The sequence below is a fragment of the Mercenaria mercenaria genome, chromosome 19 (genome assembly GCF_021730395.1).
Source record: "Mercenaria mercenaria strain notata chromosome 19, MADL_Memer_1, whole genome shotgun sequence".
In the NCBI taxonomy this organism is placed as follows: Eukaryota; Metazoa; Mollusca; class Bivalvia; order Venerida; family Veneridae; genus Mercenaria; species Mercenaria mercenaria.
The window spans coordinates 5,482,240-5,509,107 of NC_069379.1; the positions used below are offsets into that span (position 1 = coordinate 5,482,240).

General features: G+C 35.0%; 1 protein-coding gene and 1 long non-coding RNA gene across 3 annotated transcripts in view; one reads left to right on the plus strand and one right to left on the minus strand.

Annotated features, from left to right (window-relative positions):
- Window positions 1-437: 437 nt before the first annotated feature.
- On the minus strand, window positions 438-2,519 carry LOC123543160 (uncharacterized). Its single transcript, XR_006684897.2, has 2 exons — window positions 841-2,519; window positions 438-568 (listed from the first exon to the last, which is right to left on the minus strand). It is a non-coding gene; the product is annotated as an uncharacterized LOC123543160 (long non-coding RNA).
- Window positions 2,520-3,481: 962 nt separating this feature from the next.
- Window positions 3,482-26,868, plus strand: part of LOC123542183 (carnitine O-palmitoyltransferase 1, liver isoform-like) — a 72,630-nt gene continuing 49,243 nt past the window's right edge. For both annotated transcript variants that reach the window (XM_045327882.2, XM_045327883.2), the window contains exons 1-6: window positions 3,482-3,695; window positions 13,014-13,168; window positions 14,278-14,400; window positions 14,945-15,053; window positions 21,806-22,000; window positions 26,205-26,309. In XM_045327882.2, the coding sequence (XP_045183817.2) occupies window positions 3,571-3,695; window positions 13,014-13,168; window positions 14,278-14,400; window positions 14,945-15,053; window positions 21,806-22,000; window positions 26,205-26,309 (812 nt within the window). In that variant the 5' untranslated portion in view covers window positions 3,482-3,570. The remainder of the gene's footprint in view (window positions 3,696-13,013; window positions 13,169-14,277; window positions 14,401-14,944; window positions 15,054-21,805; window positions 22,001-26,204; window positions 26,310-26,868) is intronic.

Sequence of the window (26,868 nt, forward strand, 5' to 3'; positions counted from 1 at the left end):
TTCCCTATCTTTCCGGCAAATTCAAACACCCTGTAATTATTAAAAGTTCTCTTTCTACCCGGCTACCATCATTCTCTGGAATTCTTTGCCGGCTGACATTGCTCAGGCACCTACCCTGGACCAGTTTAGGCAAGGGGTAACCAAACTGGGCCAGGACTTCTGAGTGACCAGGCTGTTTTTAATCCTTTTACTGTACATTCCGCCTTCTTATTACCCAGTAGACATTTGACGTCGGTTAGACGTCGTATAGACGTCGGACCCCGACGTCGGATTAACGTTGGATTTTGGTTGGATTTGCAAACCGTTTAGACGTCGGATCCTGACGTTGGCTAGACGTCGCAATCCGATCATTTTCCAACCTAAATCTAACCACTTTTCAACCAAAATCTGACCAAATTTTCAACGTAATTTGCAATCAAACAAGTAATCAACACATGTATTTTATCATCTTTATTTCATATTATGGCGACGTAAGTCTAATACAATAAGTCCAAAAAGTAATGCAGTAATTGAAACTTTCAAGTTTCGTCATTTTTGTATGAATCTTCAACTCCGCCAACATTTCCACCTGAAATGTATATAAAAATTTGACAGTTTCATTATTTAACATATACAAATATACTAGTGCTATTACTTAGAGCATAATTAATACGTGCCAAACAAATATGTAATATTTTAAATTCTATGAAAAAAATATTCTATAACTTCGTAAAATGTAATTAAATGAAATTGCTTTTTAAAGTAACAAACAAAAATAAGTCAATTTTTTAAAAAAAAAATACGGAATATAAATCAATATAACTTTAAAATAAGTATAATTTTTAAAAATCTGTTACTCACGTTGCGGATCCTTCCCTTTGTGTAAAGTATTTATAAACTTGCTCTATCTTATCCCAATAAATATCAAATTACAGGAAGACTGTGTAAACCGATGCAGGCTTATCTCGCGAATGTGTGACTAATAGACAACATGTGTAGAAGAGAAGATCTAGTATGTGAATTTAGAACAAGAGGGCCATGAAGGCCCTGTATCGCTCACCTGATCTATTGACCTAAAGATCATCAAGATTAACATTCTGACCAAGTTTCATCAAGATATGTTCATAAATGTGGCCTCTACAGTGTTAACTAGCTTTTCTTTTGATTTGACCCCGTGACCTAGTTTTTGACCCAACATGACCCAGATTTGAACTTGACCTAAAGATCATCAAGTTTAATATTCTGACTAAGTTTCATGAAGATATAGTCATAAATGTGGCCTCTACAGTGTTAACAAGCTTTTCCTTTGATTTAACCTAGTGACCTAGTTTTTTACCGAAGCTGACCCAGGTTTAAACCTGACCTAAAGAGCATCAAGATAAACATTCTGACCAAGTTTCTTTAAGATATGGTCATAAATGTGGCCTCTACAGTGTTAACTAGCTTTTCCTTTGATTTGACCAGGTGACCTAGTTTTTAATCCTACATGACCCAGATTCAAACTGGACCTTAAGATCATCAATATTAACATTCTGACCAAGTTTCATGAAGATATAGTCATAAATGCGGCCTCTACAGTGTTAACAAGCTTTTCCTTCGATTTGACCTGGTGACCTAGTTTTTGACCCCAGATGACCCAATATCGAACTCATCCAAGATTTTATGGAGGGTAACATTCTGACCAAGTTTCATTAAGATTGGGCCAAAAATGTGACCTCTAGAGTGTTAACAAGCTTTTCCTTTGATTTGACCTGGTGACCTAGTTTTTGACCCCAGATGACCGAATATCAAATTCGTCCAAGACTTTATGGAGGGTAACATTCTGGCCAAGTTTCATTAAGATTGGGTCAAAATTGTGACCTCAAGAGTGTCAACAAGCTTTTCCTTTGATTTGACCTGGTGACCTAGTTTTTTAACCCAGATGACCCAATATCGAACTCGTCCAAGATTTTATGGAGGGTAACATTCTGACCAAGTTTCATTAAGATTGGGCCAAAAATGTGACCTCTAGAGTGTTAACAGTCAAATTGTTGACGACGGACGGACGGACGGACGGACGGACGACGACGGACGCCGGACACAGGGTGATCACTAAAGCTCACCTTTGAGCACTTCGTGCTCAGGTGAGCTAATAATTTATACATGTGTATAGAATGCATTTTTATCTTGAACAGTTTAAAGTTCGTGAAAAAATCCGTCTCCGAAAATAGACAATCTCATGCGATATTGTAACATAATTAATATAATGTTTGTTGTGAGAATGAACTATTATTAATAAGCGCACGTCCAGGCCTTTATGAAAACAAGTAAATATCTTTAAACTATACTAGCAAAATTATACCAGTTAGTTTTATAACTAAAAACATTTATCAGACTTTCTATCCAACCTAATTCCAACGTCTTCTAGACGTCTAAATCTGACGTCTATTAGACGTCGTGGATATGACGTTGGTTAGACGTTGGATTCAGGTCGCCGACGTCGCGACCAAAATCCAACGTCTAACCAACGTCGGTACGACGTCAGGTGTTTACTGGGTAGCACTATCAGCTTTGTCTCAAATTCTCACAAATACTTTATGTATTACTTTATTTCTCCTGTACATTCCTGCTTTTAAACTCTTATGCACTGACGCGCACCTGCATAAAATATTCGCAAGGGTGTCATGCAGTATTTATAGCGAGCTCGAAGAGCAGGCCCGAAGGGCCTGCTCGAGAATCGAGCTTTACGGTAACGCAAGTATACTTGCACACTTGGTGATGGATTTGAAAAGTTTCGTCGGAAGTTTTTAAAAAGCGCACCCTAGCGGATAGGTGCTCACAGGAAGTACTTCTTTCCGGAGTGAATACAGAACTTCATTCAATTGCTAAAAAATATTCATCACTCAACCATAATGAAAGAATGATTTCCAGTTGTTTGAAAAAAAAATATTGTTTTCATTTAAAAGATCAAGCATCGGCCAGAAAATGGAAAAAATGTCATTAATAAGCAGAAAGAAACGGGAACGCGGTAATGACGTCACCGTGACACCGGCTACCCATAAATTTTGCAACGTATGATATTCACTGTTACAGGTTTGGTGACACTAAATGTAGATTTTTTCAAGTGAATAGGTTCTCCTGAATTCTTGTGACTAGTGAATAGTTTCTTTGTGACAAATAAATGATGCATAATATTTTTAGATAAATCCGATTTCTTTGAGCTCGCTTTGAGGCTTTGCCTTATCTCATATTAGATAGATTAAAGAGTACACGAAGATAGATAGAATATAATTTTATCCTGCAAGAGTGAGTTCTGCCATTTTTTTCCAACTTAAATACCCAGTCTAAGTTCCTCAGGTAGTCTGTTACACTGATCTGTCTTATCGAATACAGTTAATACGTAGTATTTGACGTGTGAAAGAGTCTAGTTCATCAGGAGGATAAATTTTAATTTTAGTGGTCTAATACCTGAAAAAATTTCGTTCAAATTGAATTCGTGTACACCAGCTGTCAATTGTTTTGTTGTCACTCGCTACTGCACTGGTGCACATTGTCACATGTTTTAGCTGGTATTTTATTGTTGTAAGTGGATTACTGCATGCACGTCTGCAAATGGCTGAAGCAAGGAGCGCTGTGTCCGAGCCAAGGGTTGGCAGGATAGAAGAGGGACGTAACCCGAAAGAGGATTTCTTGCTCGGTCTTCGGGCGTACGTTATCCGGAGATTCTTCAGAATCAGGTTTCTTTCTGTATTTTCTAATGTGTTCCGTTAGTTGATGAAATTAGTTTTATTGATTATGCAAATTAGTATGAGGGTCTTTGTTGAATTATTCAAAGTACAGATTACTCTCTTTGCTGGTTTGTCCCTCCTATAAATCTTTTTTACTGCTAGAATGCACTTTACCCCCTTTACTGATGGCCTCTTTACTGAGAGCACTTCCTGCTAGGATTGTAAAAGGAAGGGTGTGCTCGTTACAATCATTTAAATAAATTGTAACAATAATCTGTTCATTAAAGAAAAAAAGAATTAATGGGGGTGTGGTGGCGGTAGCCCCAATAAGAATAAACCCAGATAGCAGACAGGCGTTGGGCCAACTGCTTATTAATTATTGTTGGACCAACAACGATTATCCTTTGACGTTTTCCGTCATTGGCCCAATGACATCATGTTTACAGGGAATGTGGAGTATTTATTGAATGTGCATACTGGTAAAGTGCAGGTGTCCCTTATTTTGTTTTACAGTCCTGGGTAGAATGCACCTTTGCTTTTCACGGAAACTTACAATGCCCATGCGCAGCATTGCCAGTAACTTGTGGGTGTTGGACACAAAGCAGGGGTGTGAAAACAGCAGCCAAACTAGTCAATATAATTTGACGTTCAGATTGTTTTACATTTGTGACGGAGCAATCTAAACATCAAAACTTTGAAGGACCAAAATAAATCACAGTACATAGTCACATAAAATTGTAGGTTTTATCACTTGTGCATATTGGCTTGCAGAGTGTGTCTACTAGACATGGTAAAAGTTTAGCGTGTGCAGTAAATACATAGGTTTTAATCACCAGAAAATTTGTAATTTTGGATATTATTTGATAATTTTTAGATAAATCAATGAGGAATTCAATCCCGTTTCGATTCATGTAAATTTATTTTGAATTTTTTGCCAATTCTTGACATAATCAGCATTTAAACCTATAGGAAGCAAAACGTCGGCAGTGATGAAAGTTTCCTCAGCAATTGCTTCCACTGATTTGGTCTTTCAAGTGTTTAACGCAAGTGGGAATATTGCCCATATTAAAAAATTATCTCAATATCGCGTCAAATTTGTTGGACTACATCCATACATATTCATCGCAAAAATGTTATCCTTACTTATAACTTTTAATATTAAAAACATTATTAAACTTCTGTTATTATAGGGACCGCTAAAGTTCAAGGGCTCAGAAATTTGTTTGGGAATGGGGCACACAAACTGAGGATGAGGCTTTCAGCATTCAGATGCATTGTGCCAGAGTGAGGTTGGTATGGAAGGGGGCGACATGTGGCGCAGTTTTTGCTCTAAATTATGCAGGATGTCTTTTTCCTTCTATTATAATTATTATAGGGCTGTTAACACATGCCCCTTTCCCTCAGAAAATTTCTTTTAAATCTTGCAGTTTTTCCCAAAAATTGACTTCACATCAGGTTTTTCATGCCCTTTGCCAAAATAGATCTACTGAGCCTTAAAAAAAAATTTGGTTGTTTCCAGTATCCCGACCTACCCTAACTTTTTATGGCCTTTGAGAATGTTTTTCAACTTTTTAACAAAAAGTTAGAAAACTGCACTTTTTGATGCTTTAAACATGGTCAGTGATGTTAGAAATCAACATACTGATGCTCTAAAGGCATAACCCCTTATTCGTATTCATTTTTTAGCTCATCTGATTTTTTGAAAAAAAATGATGAGTTATTGTCATCACTTGAGCGGTTGTCGGCGTCGGCGTTGCCTGGTTAAGTTTTATGTTTAGGTCAGCTTTTCTCCTAAACTATCAAAGCTATTGCTTTGAAACTTGGAATACTTGTTCACCATCATAAGCTGACCCTGTATAGCAAGAAACATAACTCAATCTTGCTTTTTGCAAGATTTATGGCCCCTTTTGTACTTAGAAAATATCAGATTTCTTGGTTAAGTTTTATGTTTAGGTCAACTTTTCTCCTAAACTATCAAAGCTTTTGCTTTGAAACTTGGAATACTTGTTCACCATCATAAGCAGACCCTGTACATCAAGAAACATAACTCCATCTTGCTTTTTGCAAGAATTACCGTATTGCCCCTTTTGGACTTAGAAAATCAGTTTTCTTGGTTAAGTTTTATGTTTAGGTCAGCTTTTATCCTAAACTATCAAAGCTATTCCTTTAAAACTTGCAACACTTGTTCACCATCATAAGCTGACCCTGTACAGCAAGAAACATAACTCCATCCTGCTTTTTGCAAGATTTATGGCCCCTTTTGGACTTAGAAAATATCAGATTTCTTGGTTAAGTTTTATGTTTAGGTCAACTTTTTCTCTTAAACTATCAAAGCTATTGCTTTAAAACTTGCAACTCTTGTTCACCATCATAAGCTGACCCTGTACAGCAAGCAACATTACTCCATCCTGCTTTTTGCAATTATTATTGCCCCTTTTGGACTTAGAAAAATCATTTTCTTGGTTGAATATTATGTTTAAGTCAACTTTTCTCATAAACTATCAAAGCTATGCTTTAAAACTTGCAACAGTTTTTCACCATCATAAGTGGACACTGTACATCAAGAAACATAACTCTATCCTGCTTTTTGCAAGAGTGATGGCCCTTTTTAGACTTAGAAAATCATGGGTAGGACAATATTTCTATTATACAAAAAAAATCAGATGAGCGTCAGCACCCGCAAGGCGGTGCTCTTGTTTTACACAAAAACAATTTCCGAAAAGTCTCACTTAATAAAAAAAATTCCCCCACCCACCTCAAAAAAAAATCTGACCTATCTACCCTAATTTTTTTTAGCATGTTACCGGAAACAAAGAATTTTTTTTAGGCCTGAGCTATTTTTCCCCAAATCACAGATCTGGGCTCCTTCTTTCCCACTTGATACCTCGGGAAGTTTAAAGTACTGTGCATGTGCACTGCTATATTTGTGCACTGTTAAGACCTAAAGTAAAGATAATTCATAAACACATGACTAGTGAGGTATGATCATAAAACATGATATTAAACAGCCCTGTAAAACAATGGTTTGCTGTAGACATACAGAACAAACACCCAAATGATGGTCTAGTGGATAAGGTGTATGCCTCTCAGTCCAGGGGTCGTGGGTTAGAGCTCCACTTGGGTCACAACCATGACTTCTCATATGACACCAGTACTAGTTTTTCCAGGCAGTGTACTAGAGAGTGGTTCCAATAAGATTGAAGCTTTCATCACAATCAAGCTAAAATGTATTAGTATAAACTAAATGGTCCAGATGAAGCGATTGCGTGAATAATGCTGAAATAAAGTGGTTATTACATGTGTCTGGAAACTGGTCCTGTCCGGATACTGGTTCCTAACCAGTACACAAACATTATTCTGGATACAGCATGTACGTAGATCACCCAAACATGAATATTATATACACACTTTAGAAAAAAAATCGACCTGTAACAAGTAAAGAGAATAGATGGAGGACCCTCATACTATTAAAGCCCTGCTCCATGGCTATTCATATTCTGTTGTGTGTTTGCAACCCATGATTACAATAGGTAACAGTTAATGGCCACGCACCACACTTAAGCACGCAAAAACACAAGTATTTTATATAGAATTTTATATTAAATAGACCCTATTTTGACAGGCGTCACTGTTCATAGGCAGGATTTTCATGCTTTTTCAGTGACAATTTAAGGTTAAAAGATAGGATTGGAGCAGGTCTTTAATGAACAGTGATGAGAAGAAGTGTATTTTTGTTTTGTTTTACTGAGATTGAGTTTGAAGTACCAACCACATTCTTGAATACAAAGCAGCTGCTCTTTCTAGTTTGTAAGACTGAAATCTGGTTGGTTGATTTTCTGAGCTCAGTCTTAACGTCAACAAAATGGCAGTGCTACAGAAACAACGGAAACCTTTTCAACTACCGATGTCGATAAATATGTACTAAGTAACCTGCACTCAAATAGGGATAATTGTATGTTGTAAGGTTGTATCATCATCAGCTTTTATCAGTGTCCATTGTTTATATTGATCAATCACATGTCAAGATATAAGTTGTAATGACTTTTATCTATCTTGAAATTATTTGACTGATCATATGTAAAGATAAAGATAGGTCTACTTTATTTTAATCCTTACCCTGCTAAATTTCTATAATGAACTTGTCGGTCTTTCAGTTTGAACCGTACCATTAACTGTTAAGAGGGGTACTTATTAAAAAAGATACTGACTGAACGGCAAACAGAGCAGATCTTGATCAGACTGCATGGATGTGCAGGCTGATCATGATCTACACTGGTCGCAAAGGGCAGAATCCGTTGTGTCCATCATGATTAGGTTTAACCAGTCAGGGGTGTAACTGTTTCAAATTACCTCAGTTTATAACCCATTTGAGTTACTGCTTATTCTTTCATAACTTGTTTCAGTTATCATTAAATATTACAAAGCCCTCCTGTGCCAATTCCTTATTTTGAATGAGACTAATGCAGTTATTTCCTGAATCCTTGAACCTTTATCTTTCCAGCTATGCAGTAAATTTTTTTAGGCAAGGCTGATGCAAAAGATTTAAAGCAGTAAAACTCTTAACATCCCATTATCATCAATTTATGCTTAATAGGTCATGATCAGACTCAAAGAGAATTTGATTAACCACAGTTTGCTACTAATGTCACTTTAATGGTCACCTTGTGAGAACAGCAAAAAGACTTTTTTTGAATAACTTATCTGAGTTAACTATATTTTATAACTAATACAGGTTATAAAATGCTTAAAAAAGTAACTGAAATAGGTTACATAACTGAAAATAGTTACACCCCTGACTGTTAACAATTGTATATTGCAACTGAAGTAAGCAGCAATTTTTTTTGAGCTCTTGCTTCGGTAGCTTTGTGGTAGAGCGCGCTTGTTGAGTGTTAGTTGTCTAGGGTTTGCTCCAAGGCAGTATAGTTTCAAAGATGTGAAAAGTATTACCAGTAGCCTCCTTGTTTGACAGGAAACTGTCTGAAACTTTGGTTTTCTTAGTTAAAAGTCAACCAATACAATCTACTCAGGTTTTCCAAAGCTGTCTTACATGAATCAACTACAACTAAGGATGTAACGATATATTGAAATTCACTGTTTCACTATAATATTAGTCTGGCGATACGCATATCATTTCATATCATAGGTCTGTTTCAAGATACAGAAACGATACAGTGAAAAGTAGAAACATTGAATGAAAACTTTCATACAATCAGTGTTAAAGATATTAACTAAACAGATTAGCTTTAAAGCAAAATTTCAAGTTACACTTTCCAAGTGTAGGAATTTTTTTTTTTTTCATTTTGTCACATGAATGCTTACGTTACAGTACACAACTTGTATCACAATATGTACCATATTGGTGCATCTGTATCCCGATAATACATATATCGTTAGACTAGCGTATCTTTACACTCTTAACTACAACAGTACTTAAAGAGAAAGAAAATATAGTTATCTGAGAGTACTCGGGTTAGTGACAATTTTTTTATTAGCCTCACAATACATATTTTCCTCTTGTAAATCAAACTTTGAAAGTGTTCTTTTTTTGATGATCAACTTTTCACCATCGTTTTGCACTCAGTAACTAGTACTTCAAACTTCAACTACTTAAGCTATCTTTGTAATAATACTTTTCCTTGTAACATTTTATTTTTCCTTGATTTATTTTAGATACTTGATGCAAATGTCGTGAAATTATCCTCTTTAAAACCAGAAACAGGAAGATTTCACTATTGAAATTATGAAAATATCTGATTGGACTAGTTTTTTTGTCAGGGTTCGCCGGTATTTCCCAGGGACGGGAATTCTCACTGGTATTTACTGGGAATTCACGTCCTGGAAAATAGTCCAAAAATTGCAAAAAGTGGGAAATATTTGGAAATGGCGGGAAATGCTGCAAATTGACAACAAATTCAAAAGAAAATGCTGTTTAATCTGACAAAAACATCAATTAATGGAGTGATAATTAATCCTGCATGAGAAACATACTTTACAGATACTTAGTACATATATATAACATAGTTCACGGTTGAGAATTTTTTTATGGATTTTCAATTTTACATCAAGGTCAGCCATCATCAGACTCAAAGATATATCTAAAAACATTCATGCAGAACAAATAGATTGCATTTTCACTTTAAAATGATGAGTTCTAAATTGTGTATTTGAATTTCACTACATGTATGAAGCATTAAGGCATAAAAAATTGTTAGTTTCTGGTAACATGCTCAAAAATATTAGGGTAGGTAGGTCTGTAAATTTTTTTTTTGATTTTTTTATCATTAAGTTGGACTTTCCAGACATTATTTTTGTGTCAGAAAAGAATACAAGTAAGGGGGTTATGCCTTTGGAGCATCAGTAGGTTGATTTCTTGTTTAAAGCATAATATTAAAGTGCAAATTTGCAACTTTTTGTTAAAAGGTTGAAAAAATAATTCTCTAAGGCCATAAAAACGTTTAGGGTCGGGCCAAAAATTAAGGGTAGGTCAGGATACCGGAAACAAACAATTTTTTTTTAACACCTTAACAAAATTCTATTTAACCAAACATGTTGATCTACCTTAAATAAAATGCTTACAAAATTAGCAACAGCTTATCAGTATCGGAGGTGCATGTGCCGCTTAGACCTTAAAACAGATTAATTAAAAAAATTATACAAAAAAATTCCGACCTATCTACCCTAACTTTTTTGAGCATGTTACAGGAGCCAGAGAATTTTTTTTAGGCCTTAAGGTAGTGGTTTGCAAATTACGTGTTTTTGTGTGCGATTTCATCATTCTCTTGTGTTTATGGAAAGCCCTGTGTGGGTTGAGCAATATTTACATCCAAGGAATACCGATTCGTGTAACAAGAATACTTAATCACACGAGAATTACCAATTTTCATTACAGGTAGACACTATCAAAACACTTGAATTTTTCGAAGCTTTGTCACAGTGATGTTTTGTGAAATCATTGTTTTTCATGGTTAACACAGCTGTTTCTTGGGAATATGAAGTTGTGGAATTTAACTTAGTTTGGACATAAAAAATGAATGGGAAGATACTTAAGATTTTAATTTCACGGATTGACTCTGAAACACAATACTCGGAAACGCAAAAAGTAGTCCCCTATACAAAAAGTAGCCTGCTATAAATATCAGTTATTTTACAGTATTTTGCTGGATATCATAATGCCATTTCTTGTTACTGGCCTAATACTATAAGGCCATCCCTGGGTAATTTATGATGGATATACTATCATGGCAAAGACATAGAAATAAGTTGTTATGTATCTACAACAGTTACTGCTTTTGGGTTTAAAGTCGCATCAGCTAGCTGACGGAAGGTCAGTAGTTCAACCCAGTTGGCCACTAATTCCTGAAATAATGCCCAGAGGGGCATGTGGTGTCTTCCTTCACTAAGGCCATAATAAATTAATTCCTAGATTATCATCCCCGCCCGCCCCCTCATTTTTATGCCACCCTGAACTTTTTTATTTCTCTCTCTCAAAGAAAAAAAATTTAAAAAATTATACGAACTGCGGAAGGGTCCTACGGTATATTTTTGTTCTAATGCTGCTGCAAAATAACATGATAAAGGGTGTTGCAAATTACACTCACGCTCCTCCGATTTAAGAGCATTGTTTTCACTATGGATTTCATAATCGTAGTGGCTTTTCAATGTGAAAAAGCTCTCAAAGACTCAGGTTTGTGTGCAATTATTCCGATGCTTTACTCTTACTAGACTTGTACAATGACTTTACTTCGGGCAGTCTAGATCATAAAGTGCTGAATGATCATGGCGAAACCTGTGAGTGAGCTGTAAACATGTGTTTGTTGGTTGATTTAAAGTTGGTTCATCACAAACGCAGGCCGATCCAGCTGTTATGTTGAATCGTTGATAATATGTAATATGAGAGTAAAAAAGAAAGTCTGCATGTTTGTTTTTACTTTATTCTGTTTCTGCTGTTTGCCTTGACTTGATTTATATATTACTGTCATTTTGAATACTGTAAAATCATTTAATTTCGTGGGCATGAAATTTCGTGGTTTTGGTCAAAACGGCAATTTCGTGGGGATATGAGTTCGTGCATTTCAACTTTTCAATAGAAACTAAATGGGAACTTTACTTGTTCGTTGGGATTAAATTTCTTGGATTGATTCAACCACGAAATCCACGAAAAGTAGTCCCCCACGAATATTAATGATTTAACAGTATTAAAGACTTGATTTTGTGAGTTTAAACTGAAATGTATTCTCATGTTGATAAACAGTGAAATTATCCCTGCTCCAGGATAAAATGAAACCCCTGCATACAGTTTTAAAAATAAAAAATAAAATACTTCCCCTAAAATTTGTGTGATAATCTAGGAATTACCGGTAATTTATTATGGCCTAAACAAAGCTTGAAGGTGGCTGTGTGTAATAATATTGCTGGTGCAACCTTAAACCAAATAAAAAAATGTTAGAAGGAAAATCAAACTTATTTTAAGCTCATAATATTATACATTATTGTATGTTATTATTAATATGTACAGTTAATAAATATTTACAAAGTCTGCTATGATAAGTTATCAAAGTAAAGGTTATCTATATAACTTCAAAAAGCAGTTAACCCTTACCCTGCTTGGTTTTTATAATGAACTTATCTGTCTTTCGGTTTGGACAGTACCATTTTTTTAGAATTTTTTTTTTTAATTTATAGTCTTCAGAATATTTGTTATTCTAATATGCTTTTCTCTTTTAAAACACTCTTACGCTAGAATGATGTCACGTTAAACGTACAGTGACGTCAATGTTTTTGTTGCGACCAAGAAAGAGTGCTACTATATTGTATCTACTGTTTTAGATTAAGGGCATATTAGAATCGAAATAATTTATACCAAAATCATGCTTTAACACTATTTATACACTCAGGTGGTAATACGCGACGTCACACTAATAATAAATTATTACGCCCAACGTATAACCACCCATCATGCCTAAATAGGGTTAAAACACTTTTTGCTATAAATTATGTCTAATTATTATACTTGAAATTGACAAGACTTTGTGATATTAAAAGTAATGGCATCTAGTATAACAAAACTTATGTACCATGTTTACTCTCCTGTAACACCAGGTTTTGTTATTTTGAAATCAGACCTACGGTAATCTGTTGCCTCACCTAATAAGTGAGTCAGTGTCATTGACCTAAAGTATTTATAAAAGAGTCTGCAAAATAATGCTGATTTTGGGAGCCCGTCTTATAGAAGAATCATCTTATAGCTGGGTAAATCTAAGTATGGGTTACTTAAAACAAATCCCTGCTTTTGTTTTTCTCTGATAGAAGTTAAACTACATATTTCAGGAACTCTATAAAGAATGGCATGTGGCCAACAAAGTTATGGAACCTGGAAGTTCTGATTGGTCTGTTGTCCATCTTGCTCGTTACTGACTGGTCAATAGCTCAGCCAATCACAGCAAAGCTTCGCTGGATGGAAGAATGTTTACATATACCAAAAGGTGATTTAAGTTTATTCAATAGTATTCAGTTGTTTCAACTTCCTCGAGATTTTTTCTCATGAAACTTTGATTCAGTTGTAAAGACACAAGTCAGGAATTTAACTTAAAGCCTCATAATGCCTTTGTTTAATTTTTTGCCAGAATGTTTGGTACTGAACATAAAATATATCAATTTCTTGTTAAATCCTATTTTCCATAACTGTTTTCTGCAATATTTGTGAAAATTTGAATATTGATTACAATATAGAAAGTTTTATTGAATCCATTACTTTTATTTACCTTCATTAATGACTCCAACTGTATAATTCATGTGCAGTAATAAAATAACTCATGTGCAGTAAATTGAAAGTAATGCTTTTCTGATTATGTAATTATGTATAACATTCTGTTTTGACAGCTGTTTTATCTGTTTTTAGCATAAATTTTTAAGCCTTATGGAACTTTAAATGAGCCGTGCCATGAGAAAACCAACATAGTGGCTTTGAAACCAGCATGATCCAGACCAGCTTGCGCATCTGCGCAGTCTGGTCAGGATCCATGCTGTTTGCTAACAGTATCTCCAATTCCAATAGGTGTTAAAAAAGAACAGCATGGATTCTGACCAGACTGCGTGGATGCGCAGGCTGGTCTGGATCCATGCTGGTCGCAAACCCACTATGTTGGTTTTCTCATGGCGTGGCTCAAATGCATTTTGAATATGAATTATTCCTTGATTCAGGATCCAAGCTTTTATCATCAAAGCAACAATGCCTAGCAACAACATATCTGATTAACTACCAATATATCAAAGAATTGCATGTTTAAACTAGGGATGTCATTGATACCCACGTTATTACAGATTCCCATTTTGAAATATTGAATTTAGATTTATAACGCTTATTTGTTATTTCGAGTTAGATATATGTGTATGTAATATAGCACTGGTAGATAAATATGGTGAACATATGCCTTGCACTGGAATTGAACTCATGACCAATTGATCAGTAGAATATAAGTTTGCAGTGACACAGTCAAATTTTACTCTTTTATAAATCAGAAGTTGATAAGATTGCATTTTTGTTCACAGCTTGAAATTTTTGACTTAATTTTCCTCTTACTTTACATTTCAGAATGGCCATTGTTAGTTAGAAGTCTGTTGACGTCATGTGTAGCAGGATTTGTGTTCTTCATTATATTGTTGTATATACGTAGATACTCACTCAGGATTCTTCTCTCATACAGAGGCTGGATGTGTAAGCTTTATATTATTTAAAGTTAAGTGGGATTTGGTTCCTAACCACCTCATTAACCTAGTGATAGAGCACCTGTTTTGAGTGCAGGAGGTTGTGGGTTTGCTTTCTGGCTACGTGATACCTAAGACATGAGAAATGATTCTAGAAACTACCTCTCTTGGCACTCGGCATTAAGAGGATATTCCTAGGACTTGTCAGCTCATGCCAGCATAATGTGGCTGGGTGGGGTATCATAATAGGGCCTAATCATTGTAATCAGGTCTTTAATTACCACCGAGTAGTGGTATATAACAATTGAATGTAAATTTTGTATGTCTCGTGACAAAGATGAATTTATAGACTGTATGTCACTTTGTTGAAAAAATAACCAAGGTCTCAGGTTTTAAAACTGAAATTAGGACACCAGTCTAAAAACTCTAACATTTGATTGGTTGGTCCTGAATTTCAAACCTGAAACTGACCAGTGGTAGTGTGGCAAACTTATACTGGTCTCCCAAGCTCAGTTTTATAACCTTGGAATTGAATATTTTTCTTTCCTTTGTAGATGAACAGCCCAAAACTCAGGCATTATCTACAGTGGTTTGGGGACTGCTGGTAAAGCTGGTCAGCGGAAGTCATCCATCTTTGTATGGCTGTCAGCAGAGTCTTCCAAAGTATGTATTTTTGTTTTATCTGTTGAGTTTTATATTTGTGAGAAAGCCATCCCAGGCAGATGGTTCTACCCACATTGCCTGCCTGTGATGAAATAATGCTCAGAGAGGCTCCTGGGGTCATCCTGCACCTCGAAAAGCTGGAAAGTTGCCATATGACCTATATAATGTGTAGTGATGTTAACTCTTTTAGGTGGATCCCCCTTTTAACAGTTAATAGTACTGTCCAAATTGAAAGATGGACAAGTTCATTATAGAAACTTAGAAGGATAAGGGTGAAATCCAGTAAAAAAAGTATTTGTCTGCTGTTGTAGCAGTTAACCATTGTTTCCTGGCTGTTCACACCCAAAATTTTATATTGAAAAATAAAGACAGTTAGTAAAATTAGAATGAACAGTTGTGCTTTTATAAAGATAACAGTCATTATGGAATTTTTAAATTCAGAATTTGGAAAAAAAACACTTTTTTGTTTAGAATTGCCTCCTTTTCTGGAGGTAAAATTATAGAGGGAATAACCCTGTATATGTTGAGAAGAATAAATATATCAAAAAAAAAACTTGAGACTTTTTTTAAAACACACATCTGTTACTGTATAATATATATAATCATAGCTCCTCTTGTATATAATTTAGCCAAGATACTGGTAAATATATTTGATTTGAGCATTGCCAAATTTTGAATCAGTGTCTAATGGTAAGTATTTTTAACCAGGCTTTCAATGAAAACCTGAGTTATTAGATTGGGGTAGATGTCGGTCGGGCGGGCGGGCGGCGGCGGCGTCAAACTGGTGTTTCCGGTCAATAACTTTTGTTTCGGTAAAGATATTTGAATAAAACTTGGTATGTATGTAGCTTATATCAAGACAAAGGCTGGGATTGATTTTGGGGTTTCTGGGGTCAAGGTCAAGGTCACTGTTACTTAAAATAGAAAAAGGGTTTCCGGTCAATAACTTTTGTTTCGGTAAAGATATTTGAATAAAACTTGGTATGTATGTAGCTTATATCAAGACAAAGGCTGGGATTGATTTTGGGGTTTCTGGGGTCAAGGTCAAGGTCACTGTTTCTTAAAATAGAAAAAGGGTTTCCGGTCAATAACTTAACTTAGGAATGAGCTATCATGATGAAACTTGGTGTATAGAAAAATTATATAAAGTTGTAGCTTGGGATTGATTTTGGGGTTTCTGGGATCAAGGTCAAGGTCATTGTTACTAAAAATAGGGTTAGGGTTAGGTTAGGGTTAGGGTTAGCATATCTTCTACATGCATGGAGGGATTTTGATGAAAGTTGGCACAATTGTTCACCATCATGAGACGGAGTGTCATGCGCTAGAACCAGGTCCCTAGGTCTAAGGTCAAGGTCACACTTAGAGGTCAAAGGATACAAGAATGAAAACTTTGTCCGGAGCATATCTTCTTCATGCATAGAGGGATTTTGTTGTAACTTGGCACAATTATACACCATCATGAGACGAAGTGTCTTGCGCAGTTCCCTTCTTTAGAATTACTTCCCTTTGTTGTTACTATAAATAGCTTATATTGTAACTTTTTCATTACTAGACCTAGGGAAAAATCGAGACCACTTTTCTGTAGTACAACATGCATGTTACATCCAATTTTTAGCTCATCTGATTTTTTGAAAAAAAAATGATGAGTTATTGTCATCACTTGAGCGGTTGTCGGCGTCGGCGTCTGCGTCGGCGTTGCCTGGTTAAGTTTTATGTTTAGGGCAGCTTTTCTCCTAAACTATCAAAGCTATTGCTTTGAAACTTGGAATACTTGTTCACCATCATAAGCTGACCCTGTACAGCAAGAAACATAACTCCATCTTACTTTTTGCAAGAATTATTGCCCCTTTTGGACTTAGAAAATCAGTTTTCTTGGTTAAGTTTTATGTTTAGGTCAGCTTTTATCCTAAACTATCAAAGCTATTGCTTTAAAACTTGCAACACTTGTTCACCATCATAAGCTGACCCTGTACAGCAAGAAACATAACTCCATCCTGTTTTTTGCAAGATTTATGGCCCCTTTTGGACTTAGAAAATATCAGATTTCTTGGTTAAGTTTTATGTTTAGGTGAACTTTTTCTCTTAAACTATCAAAGCTATTGCTTTGAAACTTGCAACACTTGTTCACCATCATAAGCTGACCCTGTACAGCAAGCAACATAACTCCATCCTGCTTTTTGCAATAATTATTGCCCCTTTTGGACTTAGAAAATCATTTTCTTGGTTGAGTATTATGTTTAAGTATACTTTTCTCATAAACTATCAAAGCTATTGCTTTAAAACTTGCAACAGTTTTTCACCATCATAAGTGGACACTGTACATCAAGAAACATAACTCTATCCTGCTTTTTGCAAGAATGATGGCCCTTTTTAGACTTAGAAAATCATGGGTAGGACAATATTTCTATTATACAAAAACAATCAGATGAGCGTCAGCACCCGCAAGGCGGTATTCTTGTTAGGTGTATTTTGACCAGTCTTTACCTGGTAAGGATTTCTGTGTGGACTTAAAAAAAAAAAAATTTTGTATTTTTTTTTTTTTTTTTTTTTTTTTTTTTTTTTTAAGATTAAATTCCCTTAGTTGTTACTATGAATAACTTATATTGTAACTTTTTTTATAATTGACCTTAGGGAAAACCAAGACCACTTTTCTGTGGTACAACATAGTTGTTACTTTCTAATTTTAGGTGTATTTTAAGGTATCTCTACCTGGTAAGGAGTTTTTTTGTGGACTTAGAAAAACAAAAGAATTACAATGATTACTAAACAACCACAAAATTAAAATTACATCTGCAAATACAGGTGCTAGAGTAAAGAAATTTGCTGTGACGGACGTATATTGTGACATTCTGGCACTCTTGTTTATTCTTATGAAAAGTGTTGAAAACCTGGTTTCGTGGCATTGCCGCGTTTCTTGTAATGAAATAGGAGTAGTGTATTATCATGGAGGTAATATAGAGATGGAGTGCGGACGAGATAATTGGTGATAATTATTTATTATACCACATGTTATTCCTTGCTGAGCTCCTTTCAGAATCCTACGAGAGATATCACCACAGACACCTAATTATCACTACTTTACATGTAATTAAGATAATCCTTTGAACACACTGTGCGGCACCGCGGTTTTATCGTAAATCAGCAGATGCATCAAAATTTCAACAAAACGGAAGTTGTGGGTGACATATGCGCACGTTTCATATTTTGAAACTAATTAATACAAACAATGCGCATTGCGGGGGATTCATCAGTAGAATAAATGTACTACTCCTTAAAGCATGCGTTTCTGTGATATTGAAACTCTTCAGATAACAGTGACTCATTAAAGTAAGCGTTCACAGTTTTCTATGTAGTCATTTTAAACTAAATTCTTTTAGATTTCCTAAAATTTCCTAAAATATGCAGACATGTTAAATTAAAGTTAAGGTATCAAATTTTCATTTACTGGGTATTAAAAACGTGAGCAGTTGTGAGCATTTCAAATAATGACCATGTTTTAGACTGCATATTTTACATAATTGGTCTTGATTACAAGTTTATGTAAGTCGTTCATATACCTTGAATTTTATTTATTTAAGCAGTTATTCAGTTAGCAAACCCCTTAGAACTTCGTGTATTTATCTATATTTATTTTATGTTTTTCGGTGGTTTATCGAAATATAACGGTGAATTATATCCTGATAAACTCACTGGCCACTCAGTGAAAATTATCAAATCTGATACCCGGATTAACGTCAAAAAGTTAACCGAGCGTACTGAAAGCCGGAAACAATATGACGATGACGTCGTTAAAATGACGTCATCTTTGCAATGCTTCCTGATAAAGTTTCCCGCAAATTTCGACATTTTATTGAAATAAACACAACAAAAGTAGAGTTTTAGACATAAAATAAACAGAAAAATTGTTGGTATCGATGTAATATCACGGTAATTTCACTCGTGAACACCAAAAGTTGTTATTTTCACTCGTGGCTGCGCCACTCGTGAAAATATCACTTTTGGTGCCCACTCGGTGAAATTATAACGTGATATTACACCGAAACCAACAATTATCCTCTATATCTATTCATTTTTTCAATTATTTAATTTATTTCGCAGATTTGAAGCTGGTGTAAAATCTCACTGTTAAAAAGGAACATTTTTCTACAATGTTGTAGCACGATCTGGAGGACAGCACCTGCAAATGACATTTTTTTTGTTTTTTTGGTTGTTGTTGAAAAATATGTGCGTTGCATTTCACTTATTCGCCTAGAATGTACAAGCATATTGACAAGACATGTTTTTATATCCATATACACTCTGTACTGCTAAAATTGGATTTGTAAGTCAGTAATATTACGTTATAATCTCATTTATTATAAAGTGAAATTTCGTATTCATATCTTTCTTGTCTTTACATTCTGGACATATCCAGGGACCCTCCGGTATAGTTTCAGCTTTCAAATTTGCGCATAAATAGTGCCACCAATCAAATTCGCATTTTACATGTTCGCAATTAATCATTTCTCTATCGTTGGGTGTTCACGTGTCAATATGGCCAGCCATTGTCAGAATCACTCCACATCCCTGTTACCTGTTACTTGAATTAATTCATTGGAAAAGAAAATCCCTTAAAAATCTTAATTTTCGTAATCTTTATATGCCATAAGTAACACTTACAATAAAGTCTTTCCAAAAAGAACACATTCGTTGTAAATCAATTATAATTGCATGACTATGGATGACATGAAAATGCGTGTATTTTGTCAGTTTTAATTGCCAAGATGACGACGCCAGAATGTGTATTTGAAATGTCAGGTAGTTACTAAACGGAAAATATCGGAACATCCCGATCCCATCATCGGACTATTCCGGCTGTTCATAGGGTCTCAATCGATAAACTCCGTAAGGAATAACATGACATGCGATTAACACCTAGTTACTATTGATTGACAGGTACTTATCAGAGGATAACAAAGCCGCGGTGCCGCACAGTGTACCTTTGAAGTGCCTTCGTCCGCACTCCATCTCTATATTACCTCCATGGTATTATTAAAGACACCAGTTTGCCTCATTTTTCCAATATGACCCCTCCTCCCTTCTGGCCCACTAGTCCACTACCATAACCTGTATAAAAGATCTTTCGCATAAAATTTTAAAACTTTACAGGAAGGCCCACATACATTGAGCAAACTGACCTCAGAATTTAAGTATATAATGTCAAGATAACCTTAAAGGGACAGATCAACTTCAAAATTTCAAAATGGTTAAATTATTTAGTGATTGCCAGACTAGCTGTTTGCTTTCAAAGCCTATTGTAATTAGAGAAACCGTTAGTGAACAGCATGAATCCTGGCCAGACTGCACATCTGGATCCATGCTGGTCACAAATGCACTATGTTGGTTTTCTCATGGTGCGGCTCAAATGATGTTTTATTGACTAAAAGAGTGCTGTTGTAGGTTAAAAGTTCCAAAACACATACATAATATATAATGTTTGCATTTTATTTCTTTGGCCTTTACTAATTAAAGTATGCAGTTTTTAAATTGCGAAAAAATTTACATAAATCTATATATTTATTCTTTTTATAGTCTTCACTTTACATCAGTATACAACATAGATCATAAAAAACATTAATTCAGTGTATAATGTCATTGATGCTTTAATTTTATGAAAACAGATAAAATTGACTTCTACTATAAAAAGCCAGACATAATCGTAAAACATACTCGTATTAATCCTATTACCAGTATTATCATTAATTAAAATTCTATCATTATTATCTAAAATCTATAGGGGTGTCCCTTTAAAGGCCATTGGCCAGACTTTAATGTGAAGTTTAAATTGATATTAAACCACTAATTGCAGTTGGCTGTGTTACATGTATATATATAATTGACAGTATATAGATAGTTAATCAGTATGATTTGATATCTAATAAAAACTTGATAAGATTTAGTATACTACTGAAGATATACAAACAATTTATGAATGATCATGCTTTTGTTGTTTGTTATTGGTAGATAAATACTTGAATGTTAAAAGAATATTCAGTTTTTTGTGTGTTTTTTTTCAGAAATAATATCAATGATTTATTTATACTACTTAAACACTGTCAACTAAAGATACTATAATCATAAATTATTTACATGTATTTCTTTGGAAAAAAACAACAACAAACAACCCTAAATATCTTGTAAACTACTGTGAAATCACTAATATTCGTGGGGGACTAATTTTCATGGATTTCGTGATTGAGTCAATCCATGAAATTTAATCCCAACGAACTAGAAAAATTTCCGTTCATTTTATGTTCAAAAGTTGAAATCCACAAATTCAGATCCCCACAAAATTGCCATTTTGACCATAAACACGAAATTTCATAACCACGAAAATAAATGATTTTATAGTAAACAGGTGTTTTCCTGAACAAATTGTCAATATAATGCACATTCTTGGCTAAATAAAGAAATGTAAAATTGATTGATGTCAGGGGCATGAAAAATTATGTTTTATAGGAAAATGGCTTCCGTATTTCACTGGTACATGGGTTCTGGCTTTTCATTGTTTAAAATGGAATGAATGGGTGTTTCATTTGATTGTTGCAATTTCATGTTAGTATTTTGTGCAACCACAAAATTTGTTTAGTTTAGCCTCAGATGAATTATCCTGCTAAATTTCTATAATAAACTTGTCCATCTTTCAATTTGGATAGTACCATTAACTGTTAAAAGGGGTGCTTTACAGTCTATGTAATTGTTCTTATTTTCAGACAGCCAGTTCCTCCTCTGAAACAGACGTTAAAAGGTCTGATTGAGTCGTTGAAGCCACTGTATGGGGAAAACTCAGAAATTATTCAAGATCTCAAGAAAGAATCAAAAGAATTCCAGAAGACATTGGGACCAAAATTACAGAGAATTTTATACCTAAAGTCGTGGTGGGCTCAGAACTATGTGACAGACTTTTGGTAAGGGAAAATATGTACAAAATAAATCCTTCCAGCCTTGCAGGCCTCTAGCAAAATAAATCCACTTAGCCTTGCAAGCCCCTAGCAAAATAAATCTACATGTCCTTATAGGCCCCTAAAAATCTACTTGGCCTTTTATTCCTTACAATATAAATCCATTCTGCCTTGTAGACCCCTAACAAAACAATTCAATTTGACCTTGTTACTAAGGCCCTTAATAAAATAAAAACTGTATGTTTGTGTTAGAATTAACATAGACTTAATTAGAAAGTAAAAGGAGAACATTGCTGGCTTGAACCAAGTTTTATTTGTTTCCATTAGTCAAAGGCGCAGGCCGAGCAATTTTGATCACATTCTGTTCATCCTTTGTCTTTACAAATGTCATCTGCTGTGAAAGTCCTCATAATGTCATCTGCTGTGAAAGTACTCATAATGTCATCTGCTGCTGTGAAAGTCCTCATAATGTCATCTGCTGTGAAAGTACTCATAATGTCATCTGCTGCTGTGAAAGTCCTCATAATGTCATCTGCTGCTGTGAAAATCCTCGTAATGTCATCTGCTGTGAAAGTACTGCTAATATCATCTGCTGCTGTGAAAGTCCTCATAATGTCATCTGCTCTGAAAGTCCTCACAATGTCAACTGCTGTGAAAGTCCTCATAATGTCATCTGCTGTGAAGGTCCTCATAATGTAATCTGCTGCTGTGAAAATCCTCTTAATGTCATCTGCTGCTGTGAAGGTCCTCATAATATTATCTGCTGTGAAATTTCTCATAATGTAATCTGCTGTTAAAGTCCTCATAATGTCATCTGCTGCTGTGAAATTCCTCGTAATGTCATCTGCTGTGAAAGTCCTCATAATGTCATCTGCTGCTGTGAAAATCCTCATAATGTCATCTGCAGGTATAAAAGTCCACATAATGTCATCTGCTGTGAAAACATACATGTGTTGAGAGAAATGGTCATATTAAGACCATGAAGAAAAAAAAATTATTGATGGGACTTATTTTTGCTGTGTACATACACACAATTCTTAAGATATCTTCTTCAGAATTGATGAACAGAATAGAAACCTATCTCAGAAGAATTATTGTCTGGTGACCATCTTCAGAAATTGCTAAAAAGTGGTCCCATAGAAGAAGATATAGCATCTTTGGACTCAATTTTAAATTCCTTTGGTATCATTGAATCCATTCATTTTTACTAATAATAGAATTCCGCTTAAGCTGGGGCTAGCTGGTATAAGGAATGTTGCACATTTCATTACCTCATGAAATACTGTATCAAACCAAGTATGCTTCCAAATGACCTTACAGGTTTTATAAGAATACCTTCTCCTCTGAAATCCATTGTTAGAATTGGGACGAAGACATAAAGGTCGAAACTAGTAAAGAATATGTTGTCTTGGTAATTTTAAATCCTTTTGAATAATTTCATAGAAATTCATCTGGCTACAGAAATAGCTTATTAAATGAAATTGATCCCACAAAGAACATCTAACGTTATCTGAGCTGCGCCATGAGAAAACCAACATAGTGGCTTTGCTACCAGCATGGATCCAGACCAGCCTGATCATCTGCACAGTCTGGTCAGGATCCATGCTGTTCGCTTATGGTTTCTCTAATTCCAAAAGGCTTTGAAAGCAATCAGCATGGATCCTGACCAGACTGCGCAGATGTGCAGGCTGGTCTGGATCCATGCTTGTCACAAAGCCACTATGTTGGTTTTCTCATGGCACGACTCATCTTATACATATCATGTATTATTAAGTGAGATGACTTTGCTGTTTTTGATTGACTTAAAGACCTGCTTCAGTCCTACCTTTTAACCTTAAATTGTCACTGAAAAAGCATGAAAATCCAGACTATGAACAGTGACACATGTCAAAATAGAGTCTATTTTATATAAAATTCTATATAAAAATACCTGTGGTTTTGCATTTTAAAGTGTGGCGCATGGCCATTAACTGTTACCTATTGTAATGATGGGTTTCATACACAATAGAATTTGAATAGCCGGGGAGAAGGACTTTAGTTATTTCACATAGATTTCTGTTCAAGTGACTACTTTATATACATTATATACTTTAAAAAAAAATGTGCTCAATGAGGAAATGGTTATAATTATATGATGATGTCTTTTTACCAGTTACCATATTTTCCCATATAAACACTCCCCCTACCATTAATAAATGCACCATTTTGCAAACTGCAAGTCCTCCATTAAAGTCCACATTTATTTGGAGTTATATACTTATTAAGTAAATTTTTAGCCGCCTCGATAGCCTAGTGGTAGAGAATCTGCGTCGAGTGCTGGAGGTTGTTGGTTCAATCTCCATCCATGTCATACCAAAGATGTGAAAAATTGTACCAGTAGCTCCCTTGCTTGGCGTTCAGCATTAAAAAGGGAAACTGGCCTCTATTCTCTCCTACCCTCGTGGTGATGGATTCCATCAGGAATGAGATGTTGAGAGTGATTAATATAAGTTGTAGAACTTGCTTCACAATCGAATAAATTAGTATAAACTAATAAGTAAATTGCTGCTAAATTCAAAAATAACAGTTTTGACTTGCAAGTCATTCAGTAAGAGTTTTATTACATGACATGAGGAATAAATTAGAAAGTTTTTCTCTCAGATCGTGACGTCAGCTCAGTAAACTTGTGTTGGAATGGTCAGTACCGGTAGTACAAAATATTGACTGGCAATTTATGAGTCATAATATTATTTATTACTTCCTTGGAAATTGATCTAGCAGGAGGAAGCATGGAAATCTGATGGATAAAAGATCTTTAACAGTTACTTCATTATGTCTCCCACCACACAGTGGTGTGGGAGACATATTGATTTACTCCTGTCTGTGTGTGTGTGTGTCTGTCTGTCTGTCTGTGTCACAAATCTTGTCCGCACTCTAAGTTGAAAATTTCTCATCCAATCTTCACCAAACTTGAACAAAATGTGTTTGCCAATAAGTCCTCGGCCAAGTCTGATAACTAGCCAAACTGGCCCAGGCACTTCGGAATTATGGCCCTTGAAACTTCTTTTTGATAATCAAAGCACTGAAAGTCTGATAAGGCAGTTGAGGTCTTGGTGCATGGTTGACTCATATACTACTATTCAGATGATTAGGCAGTTGTGGGAGACATGCACGTTTCTCAAAAGCAGCCCTAGTTTGTTATATATTTAATCTTCTCTTCCAGCAAGGAGTATGCATATCTGAAATGGAGAAGTCCTTTTTTTACCAGGATTAATTATCTTTTTCCTATCAAAACAACTCATTTCTAGGGAGAAGAATTTGAGTCTAAGTATTTGTCAATGAGGTTTTAAGAGAGAAGTCCATTCATGGCTAACAAAAATTGTTGTGGTTTCTTTGGTATGTCCAAACAAGTTCTCTAATCTAGGGAGAAGTATGTGAATATTTAGGGGAGAAGTCATCATTTCTTTGCTAATAATAATTGTCTTTTTGTATCCAGAGTGTTAATTCTAGGGAGAAGTGTGTGACTGTTTAGGTGAGAAGTCCTTTCCTTGCTAATAATAATTGTCTTTTTGTATCCAAAGTGTTTCTCTATTTTAGGGAAAAGTGTGTGAATATTTTCCTTGCTGATGATATTTGACTGTTAAGCTCACCTGAGATGGTGATCTGTTGTGATCATGCCATCACCAATTGTTCAAATTATTGCCCTTGGTTCAAAAATAGTTATGCCAGTGTGTTTGACATGTATATAATATCTAGGCTAATATGAAAGAAACTTAATATCTTCTTCTGTGAATCCATGAAAGCTAGAACCTTGATATTTATATAAACCTAACTCTGTACTTGTACCATTACATTATACAAACACACTAATCGCTTTAGGGTCAATGACCATCTTGTTGTTATTTAGGGGAGAAGTCCTTTCCTTGCTAATAATAATTCTCTTTTTTGTATCCAAACAAGTTTTCTATACTTGGGAGAAGTATTTGAATCATTTTACTAATGAAAAATAAATGTTTTATATGGAACAAAACATGTTCTATTCTAGGACAAAGTATGTAAACATTAAGGAGAATTAGATGCTTGCTAAAAATTGGCAGTAACTGTTTTATAACTAATGAAAAACTCTCTGTTGTTGGGAGAAATAATTATGCAAACATTAAAAGGAGAAATCATTTTATAATAAATATTATTTTATACTGAACAGTACTGAAGAATTTTCTTTCTATTTTAGGGAGAAGTATGTGTATTTGATGGGGAGAAGTCCTTTACCAATAAACAGCAATTATTACATAATGGACCAAAGTTTTGGACAGCCTACAACAAACCAGGTGGCACGGTATGTCTGTTGTTTCATAGTCTTAACCTGTAGCCTGCTGGCGGCAAGTGATTCTGTCTTTGCGACCAGTGCAGACCAAGATCAGCCTGCACATCTAGGCAGTCTGATCATGGTCTGCACTGTTGGCTATTCAGTCAGTAAATTTTCGGTAGACACTGTTCGAATATTAAATGGTATTGCCCAAATTGAATGATGGACCAGTCCATTATAGAAATTTAGCTGGGTAAGGGTTAATTCTTCCGCATCTGAAATGGATTTAATAAATATGTATGTGTCTAACTCCTAATAGTTGCCAGTTATTCATATATCTGAAATGGATTTATATGTACACGTCTAATTCCTTTATAGTTAATTCATATATCTAAATTGGATTTATATGTACACTTACTTGATCATATATCAGAAATGCACTTACTTAAGCGTGGAGCTCATTTACCAGTTGCCATGGGCAACACTTCTAGTAGAATGTTCATTGTTGTAGAATTTTTTGGAGAGTGAAAGATGTTGAAGGTGCGTCAATTTCAGAAGCTTTCCTAGTTTTTTTTGTACAAATAAAATG